The 9,406-nt window shown below is 34.3% G+C and overlaps 1 protein-coding gene across 15 annotated transcripts; it reads right to left on the bottom strand.

Annotated features, from left to right (window-relative positions):
• Positions 1-532: 532 nt before the first annotated feature.
• On the bottom strand, positions 533-5,985 carry LOC100804887 (uncharacterized). 15 transcript variants are annotated; one of them, XR_005887619.1, is made up of 10 exons: positions 5,816-5,985; positions 5,281-5,324; positions 4,343-5,160; positions 3,757-3,875; positions 2,146-3,018; positions 1,747-2,056; positions 1,447-1,612; positions 1,206-1,311; positions 927-1,117; positions 533-709 (listed from the first exon to the last, which is right to left on the bottom strand). XR_005887619.1 is itself a non-coding variant. In XM_014764995.3 (10 exons), exons 4-10 carry the CDS (start codon positions 5,165-5,167, stop codon positions 1,000-1,002), a joined length of 2,589 nt encoding a protein of 862 aa, XP_014620481.1. In that variant the 5' UTR covers positions 5,168-5,169; positions 5,281-5,324; positions 5,437-5,442; positions 5,816-5,921; the 3' UTR covers positions 533-999. The 15 variants fall into 15 exon arrangements, 9 of the variants coding, with proteins under 9 accessions (XP_014620481.1, XP_006592731.1, XP_006592727.1 ...); XR_005887618.1 differs by having other exon boundaries at positions 1,705-2,056; positions 5,816-5,956; XM_014764995.3 differs by adding an exon at positions 5,437-5,442 and having other exon boundaries at positions 533-1,117; positions 1,206-1,341; positions 1,705-2,056; positions 4,343-5,169; positions 5,816-5,921.
• Between the last annotated feature and the right edge of the window lie 3,421 nt (positions 5,986-9,406).

Genomic DNA, 9,406 nt, shown 5'->3' with positions numbered 1-9,406 from the left:
TTTTAGGTGTATGATTGTTAGCAGCATGTTTTGGGCTGGCTTCATTGGGTTGGGCTTTTTATTAGGCTTTTTGAAATTATTGCCTCTTGTAGCATAGTGTTTGATGGGAGGGAAACAAAGAAAATGGGAGGGAGGGAAGGATTATTTTAAAATTTTGGTTGTTTGGTTTAACTTTTTGGAGTGGAGGAGAACAATGGAAAACAAAATCTCTCTTCTAATTTTTGCTCTCATCAAATATTGTGGGAATTTAGAAGGGGTGGAAGGGAATTTAAAATTTTCAATTGAAATGACTAAAATATATCTACTCTTATTTTAAAATTTAAAATTTAAAATTATAAGAATACAAAAATAAATTTATTTTAGAATCCCTCCCCCCAACCAAACACAATGTCTAATCAAAATCCGTCCCCTCCCTTTCCGTCTCCTTCCCTCCATTAAAATTTCTCGCATCCCCTGCCCTCTTTTGAACCAAAACAGTTAGTAAGAGTTAACTTCTCAACCTTAAGGAAAAAAAAATCCCAAAACGCACGAGTACCTTGTAAGAAATACTATATGTGGGGAAAAAATGTCAATTCTATACAAAATAATGCCAAATAGTTGTGGGAAAAAATTGTTTTTCTAGATATTACATAACCCAAGCGTGAACTGAGCCATCACTTGTAACGTAAATTCTGCTTATTTCTTCATCAAGAAACCTACACACAATACGCTGAAAACAGAAAATGCAAATTTACATGACAACCGATCTGATTTTGATTCAAATATAGAATTAAAAAAAAACGCAAGCAACCAAATGAAACAAAATACTTTTTTATTCCTTTCAGAATCATGGCCACAAAAAGAGACATCAGGTTTTCTATTGGTGCGCTCGACATAAATACAGTAATCACAGCAAGAACAGAAAAAATTATTAAAAATAAAGGTACCTGGAAACGTCCAGGAGATAGAACTTGTTAGGATCCTGTATTCTGTTATATGTGTGACCCTTTAATGTCAAAACTATTGTATAGAATAAGCTCGTATCACTTCCACCACTGGTGCTTGACACATTGGACACTTTCTTCTACTTTGGAGCAAATCATTGGCACATTTTGAACATGTGCACATGTGCCCACATCTATAAGACAAATAACATAGCAATATGTAAGTGATTAACACCAAGTACAAACAAAATTGCTGATTTTCAAAGTGACACTGAATAGCACCTGTACAACAAAGAATTAATATTGCTTTCGCAGCATATACAACAAAGTCCTTTCCTCACACATTCCCATTTAGATTTATCGTCTGGTGAAACACGGTTTTGTATTCCTGTGATGAATTCCATTTGGTCATCTAAGACTATTAATAGAGGAAAGTTATTTTTCTAAAACAATAATATTACAGATCAGGTAGAAAGGCTGTTGAAAAAGTATATAAAATAAAAAAGGACAAAATTAATCTGACCTGATGAACCAGTTGAGCGATTTAGGGCTGCAGAGACTTCTTGTCTTATTGAGCGTTGCAACTCAAGCTGCATATCCATACAGGCCTCCAGCATTCTCTGCATATTATTCATCCTTTGTTGTAGCCTAACCATGTCAATTCTCAAGTCATTAACAATATCCCACTCCTGACAGAAAAATCCAACCAGAAATTACAAAAATAATGACACGATTGTGAGATGGGAAAAGTAGGCACTTGAATGTCAAGACTAAAGAGTACATCAGCTAAAGAAAAGCAGTTATGTCCGGCAAATGAACGCACAATTCCTAAGCGCTGATTATTTATGTCACTCTGGGACCAATTGTCATGACGTGAGTGCCGATCCCATAAAGGCTGAGGCGGAGGCGTTGGTGGCAAGGGTCTGTTAAGTGAGCTATTAACAGTAGCCTGAGGACCAACAATTGGACCCCTACTCCGTTGCCCCGATACTTGTTCTGCCAAGGGAGAAGAAGGGGTTGTCTCTTGCAGCTCCCATTCAACGTGAGCATGACCTTGCCTTTCAACATATGATTGTATTAATTGATCAAGACTTTCACGAAAACTGCTGCGAAGGAGGTTTGAGACACTTCTCCTGCCAAAGGAAAAGAAATATTTATTCTAATTTACTTGTTTCATTTTACAAAAGAGATTTGTTGAAACTCTCCATTCATATCAACATACCTACTTAGCAATTCCCTGAGTTCAACACTGTATACATTGTCATCTTCAGGAAAATAAAATCCATGAATTCTACCAACTGGAGCTACTTCATTATCAGAAGGTCCTCCTAACCAAATTTCCACAGCCTCTTGAAAGCCACCATCCTCTTGCCACACTTCAGGGACTTCTTGCTCCTGCATACGAGAATTTTCTCCATCTTCACTTCCCAATATGTTTTGGGGCCATTCATTTGTTGTGCTACTGAGCTGAATATCATCCACACTTTGATGCCAGTCACTTCCGTCATTTTCAATAATAACTTCTTCCTGTTGCTCCCCTTCCAGAGCAATAGATTCAATCAAATCTACATCATCAACAATATTGCTGTATACACGATCATCATGATTTGAAAAATTGCTTTCATCATTATTTATATCACCCCGCTGAGATTGCTCAGTATGTACCTCACTAAACTCATGCATATTGTCATGCTCTGTATCTTCAATTTGCAAGCTTAGTTGACTACAGTCATTAGAAGGATTTTCAGTTGGCATCATATCAACATTTCCTCCAGTGCCATCTCCTCTTTCAACCCTGGTACTGAAAGATGATTCCAAATCTCTTGCTTCCACATGAGCAGTAGAGCCTTGCCAATCTAAATTCTCACAAATGGTTCCTTTTGAACAAATCTGATCACCTGATATCTCAAGTCCATCACTTACCCTGTTATTAGGTTCAGATTGTTGAGAATGTACAGTTGGGACTGCTTGTGAGCTGCTAGCTCCAGTGTCTTCAATTGTATTAACATCAATGTCGTTCTCGGATGAGGTATCAGATGTGTTACTGGTTGCATGACTACAACCAAAATTGTCCTTTCTAAAAACGAAACCTTCCCTGTTCAGAAGACAAGTTAACATCTTGAAACATAGCAGATACATAAAACAATTTAACATGGAGGAAGGAAAACACACTGGTAGCTATAAGCAACAAAGAACAGTTACACTTTCATTTGTTTAAGGGGAAATAAGGTAGAGAAGATTGTTTCAACAAATAACAATTTAGATTCATTTGACATAACATCTCTTTCAAATTGATCTTCATGCACTGGTTGCTTTAAGCCCTAGGTCTGTCATTTTCCAGCAAAGTACACACTACCAATATAATATAGTTCACAAAAAGAATCACCTTCATTTCAAAGTATGAAAATATTTAGATGATGCTTACATTATTCTTGCTTTACTGTCTCATTCAGTTAAAACATGCTTATACTAGCTGAAGTTTATCTTTTGTTATATCAAATTCAAGCAACCACATGTTTGAACAAATACAGAAGATGTGTACCAATCTGCCCCTATATTTTTAGGTTGGAAAGTGTAAAGGATATATGTCCAAGAATAAACTCATTAGACATTCAGAAGATAGAAAAAGAATAGCAGAATCTCAGTACACATCAGATATATGGATTCAAAATAGAAAAGAAAGTCAACACAAGATGTTTGACCTATTTAAGTAAAATAAAACAAAATTAGGTGAAAATATAAAAGTTAAGTGAGAAAGAAGGAAATCCAGAAGACTTCACATAAAAACAATATTTAGTTTCTTCTCAACTTAATGCCAATATGAACTGCTTACCTTAGACCTGATACAGTCTGCTTTTGTCTCAATAAGCCTAATTCACTTTCTGCAATGGAAGTGGACCTGTTATTATCAATCGATCTATCATTTCTCAAGAACCTGCCTCTAAGCAAGGCCTGAAAATATTTTAACAAATAATCATCAATGGCAAGAGCAAAGCTCAGATTCAAACCAAGTCCTAGATTTTAGATTCTTTGTTCAAATGGACTCAAATTCATAGTATTTCCCATTTCTTTCCTAGGTTTTCTCAATTATTGGCTTATCGCATTCCAGATTCTAGGATTTTTTCTATTCTATATTGCATACTCAGTTCTCCATTCACTACGCCTGTGATTGAATCATTAAACTTCATGTTCCTCTACAAATTCAGCATAGAAATAAAACCAATAGTTACAAGTTCCCCTAAAATTATTACAGTTCAAATCACTTAAGAGTACCTTCCAACACTCTAACTCAATTGAAGCAAATATTCTACTCATTACATGGGGAGAAAAAAGATCCAACGTTCACACATTGTACACGTATGGTACCGGAAAAGTAAAGAAATATGGCCTAAAATATATGAACCATTTAGTAGACAAACCTGAATGCGATTGCGATGGGGAAAATGAGATACAACTCGATGGTCCAACAGTTCCTGTACTTCTCTTTGTCTTTCCATCTCAGCCTTCTTAAGCATATCAAGAAACACCTGTCGACCCCATAATTTACGGATTCCCCTCCGTGTATGCTCAGTTTGGCATTGGCCCTCGTTCTGATTAACAACAAATCCATCACGAACACATTCAATTTGGGTACCATTTTCAGAAGATTGCTCTTCCCTATTTTCCCCAGAAGAAACACCTCTCTGATGGCTACTCATCTGTACCCACTCCCTTGTGGCACTCACCCTTTCCTGCTCAGTTTCCCCCAGCCATTCTCCCCTTGAATTATTTCCTTGGGAATTATTCGATGCATGACCCCTAGAACCACTATTCATCCATTCCCTGAATATTTGTCTCACTCTTTCCCTTTCAACTACTCCAAAATCAGAGGAGGTTTCACGGCTAGAATTGTTTAATTCCTCCTGTTCATCATGGAACTCATTCTGACTTTGCGACCAGGTTTCAGAATCATTCTCACCCAAAACTGCATCCTCTATCATATGCTCTTCTCTCTGGTTGCTGCTATTGGGCACATTTTCCTGTGAGAGGTCCACAACCAACCCATCACTCCTTTGTACCTCCCCAGGTCTTCCTTGAACTTGTCTCACTACCTGCTCATCTTCAATCTCTCGCCACATTTGCAAGACCGAAGGCGACCGGGTGCCTCCCCTCCCTCCATCTCCCTGCCTCCCAGATGATTGAGAATGGGATTCCCTTAGGAAAGTAGATTGCACAGCCACATTATGCACGCCAGCAACTGCCATTTCTAATTTAGTTTTATAACAAGCACACAGATCTTTTCAACCCATCTGACTCAAATGCACTAAAATTTGCATATCAGATGGGAAAATCAAAGAGACTCAGAAACAGTCCTTACATTTACATGGATTTGAATCACTTTTGCTATCACCATTGCTCTCCCTGCAATCATCATCATCGCAGTCAACAGTATTATTAGCCTCATCAAGGAAAATAATTGCAGACTCCAAATTTCACAAAATTTGCAACTGAATGGAATTACAGCTAACTATACCTTATCCTGCCAAAAAAAAATACTAATAATTAAGGAGTAATAAATCAATCAATTTATTCAGCTTTTATTCTCTAAATATTAGCTTTTCGATGATGAAACAATCAACTTGAGTTTGAGAGTTTCCATATTGGCTAAATATATAGCTATGCTAAGCTAAAATTGTCAAAGAATGAGAATCTCAAACTTTCCAAAAAAAAAAAAAGCAAAACAGCATCGCAGATCATTCAATTATCCGATAGTAAAAAAAAAATAAAGCAAAAGTGAAACAGGAATGTGATTCCACACAATTCAGCACAACTGAGTGTGAAACATTCGAGTATTGGAAGAAAAATCAACACTGAAGCGCGAAACTGAGCGTGGAACATGGCAAGGAACGTACCAGTGAAGTTCTGCCTTTGATTTCTAAGTAAAGAAAAAGTAACCTAATCTAAGAACAAAAATCAGAGAGATAGAGAATGAAAATGGAAGACACAGTAGCGAACAAAACAGCGAGAAGAGAGAAGGAAGAGCTGCGAATTTAGAGAAGTCATAAAAGTGGACACGTCAGCGTCTGCAAGACTTTTTCTTAGAATTTTCTTTTTTTATCATTCCGGTGACACGTGGCGGTTCCTCTTTTGTTCCGGGCAATTGACGAAACGTTCTAAATCTTAAATCGAACGTGAAGTTTGGTGGAAGCCAAATCCTAAACGACATCGTTTCAGTGTGTTATGTTGTACAGTTACACATATACATCGTAAAATCTTTTTCGATGATTCTCCTTTTAACCATAACAATTAATTATATTTTTCTTGTCCTTTTTCTTCACCAAACAAAACACTTATCAATCGGAACGTGTCTCAATAAAGCTCTTATCAATACCGTTTTTTTTTGTATTTTTTGAATTTGCATACTGATTAAATTGTTGAGTTTCTGCGATGTTTTAAAAATAGGTTTATCTATTTTTTTAATGTGGGCAATTAATATTTGACATGTGTTTATTTTATATTCATTGTGCCTAAATGTGATGTATTGCTATGTTTTTACCTTAGAATATCTTCTACTTATGACTATAGATATAAATAATTTATCACTAAAGTTTCACTTAAATGGATTTTTTTATTTTTTTATTTCACGAATATTTCTTTATAGCTTCTCATCATTCAGTCATGCTTACGTGTTATTTTTATATATATGATGATATATGATATCTTCAATTAATTATCAGCATTGAATTATTACCCTTACCCCAGGTCAAATAAAGTTAGGCACCACAAACTAGTGGGGGACTAGGTTAGCTATCAATAGACTAGAAATTTCACTTGTAAAGATATGTTCTACTTCCGGAATAAGAGGAAAAGCTAAGTAATTAATCAACTAGTTTTCAAACAGTAAAAAAGAAATACTATTGTCAATTAATCATGAAAAGAGATAAACGTCAATTGTTTCCGATAATGCATTCTTTAGATAATTGATGTAATCATGTGGTTATTCTTTATACTCCTGTATCGCATCCAATTCTACAACCGGTTTCCTCTTTATGTGGCTACATTGAGCATATAACTGCAAAAAGAGGCAACTTAATCATCACAGGGAGTAGTTACAGCTTAGTAAATGCCTTGTCCAACGTCCAAATTTTGCAAACTTGGTTTGACCTTGACCTATGGCCATTTAAGTTAAAGTTACATTATATACGTGAAAAGAATTATAACTTTTGCATGAGGAGTACATTTGCTTTTAATAGAATTAGAATTTTTAGATTTTTTTTTAATTTTTGCACCCTCCAAGACGGATTGTATTTCGATTCGTGCAATTTAGTTTATATATACTTCATGTTTGAGACTGGAGGTTGTATATCCTTTAAGTCGGATCGTATTTCGATCACTACAATTTAGTTTCTGTATATTTCATATTTGAGATTTGAGTATTTTTTTGAGTTGGATCGTATTTTTATATTTCAACTTAACATCCGTGTACTTTGTGCTTAAGGTTCAAAGACTTTATATCCTCAATATCATATTTCAATCCCTACAATTTATCCCCTCCAAGTTGAACCTTCAGTGATCTTACTAGTTCAATGGATATGTATCCAATCCAATCATCTCCAAAGGACTAAACATGCCATAAGGTTGGCATTGGCACAATCATTCCAAGATTCTCACAATATGATGTAACATTTTAATACAGCCTAGTATCTCAATTAGTCAATATCACAAAAAATACATATAATAGATAATAATAAATAATTCTCTCTTTAACTTAAGACCACAGGTTAAATAATATTTTTTAATTAAGTACTATAAATTAGGTCACCTTCATTTACGAACAAACTTTTTCTACAACAATTTCATATGGATAAGTTTTGTAGGATAATACAATTTTATTATACGTAGAAAAATGTTTAACTAAATGGAGTATATAATAGAATATAAGAAGATAGTTGAAAAATTAACCCTCTACCTCTGGTAGAAGGTATGGTCATGATGATGTTTCACAAAAGGCTGCATCCAACACATGACGCTTTTGTGGACGCAGGCCTCTCGCTTTAATTTATTACATTGGTCATTAATTGGTTCATTTAAGTTCCTAAACTCCATGGATAGATTGGGATGTGTTAATTTAGTATTAACTAGTTGAAGAAAGCCTTATAAAAGATAGAATTGCTAAACATGTCTACCTAAAGGTGCTTGAACGTAATCATCAACTTGGTTTGTACTATAACATATACACAGCAGATTCTGATTGGAAATTAAGGCAAATTGTTGGAAAACTGCCCCTCTCACCCCCCCCCCCCCCCCCCCCCTAAAAAAAACAATAAAAAAGACCACACATCGTCTACTAAATTAAGGTCCCTTGTTTCAGCCCCACCTTTCTGCCTCTGGTTTATGATTGTCTTTGTTGAGTGACAAATTTCCCAACACAATGCATGCATGCTCCGAAAGACGCGGGAATAGGCATGTTCCTTTGTCTTAATGTTTCACTATCGATCACAACTCAAATGAGCTATTTTACTGGTAGATGAAGATCTAATATATAGAGAATTGAAAGAGATTTATACATATCCACATAGGTTTGAATTATAATTATTTCAGTTACTCGTAACTTTAGATATCTTTATGAATTTCTCAAACTCCATGTGCATGGATGATCTACCTTTAATTGGACTTGAAAAAAATGATAAATCATGTGCACAACTGAACAAACTAATTTAAATACCAACTATTAGGGAAGATTGGATCTACTACAAGGGATCATAATATCTCATAAAATATATAGTGTCAATTTTTTAAGTTCCTCAAGTTATTATGATCATCTTTTGAAAAGAAAAGAATAATATTAAAATGAGTGTTATATTTATCTCTTGGTGATCACCAATGATGTAATTAAGCCTGATTTAAAAACGAGTGTTTTGTCTGTATAAAATAATAATATACACAAAATAAATCTCAACAACAACTAGCAAGAGTTGGCATATTTGATCAATTTCCTGCTCACGTTAGTTGTAATTCGAGTTTAAATCTCAAATTTTCTCTATTGATATATAGATGATATATAAATTTCACTATAATTAAATTATTATTAAAGTTATTGGTCTTACCTGATCCTAACCTTAAAAAAATGTGTTTTCTCTTAATCTAAATTTTTCTTTATAAACAAATACTTAAATATATTTTGGTCCCTTAAATTTTAATTATTTATATTTTTATTTCTCTAAATTTAAATTTATTTGTTTTAGTCTCTCAACTACAAAAATTTATTCTTTTCTGTAGTAAAAAATTTACAAATTGTACACTAAACTGTCAAAATGGGCTTAAAATAACAAATTTTAAAATTATAAGACTAAAAGATAAATTTAAATTAAGGAAATAAAAAAAATAACTTAAATTTGAGAGAGAAAAAAAGTATTTAAAAAAACACTCTAACATCTAACAATATATACAAATGCAATGAGATTGGAAAATGGTGTAAAAAGGTTTCTTTGAGTCCTATCCTT

The sequence above is a fragment of the Glycine max genome, chromosome 12, assembly GCF_000004515.6.
Source record: "Glycine max cultivar Williams 82 chromosome 12, Glycine_max_v4.0, whole genome shotgun sequence".
Classification (NCBI taxonomy): domain Eukaryota; kingdom Viridiplantae; phylum Streptophyta; class Magnoliopsida; order Fabales; family Fabaceae; genus Glycine; species Glycine max.
This window is presented reverse-complemented; position numbering and strand designations above follow the sequence as displayed.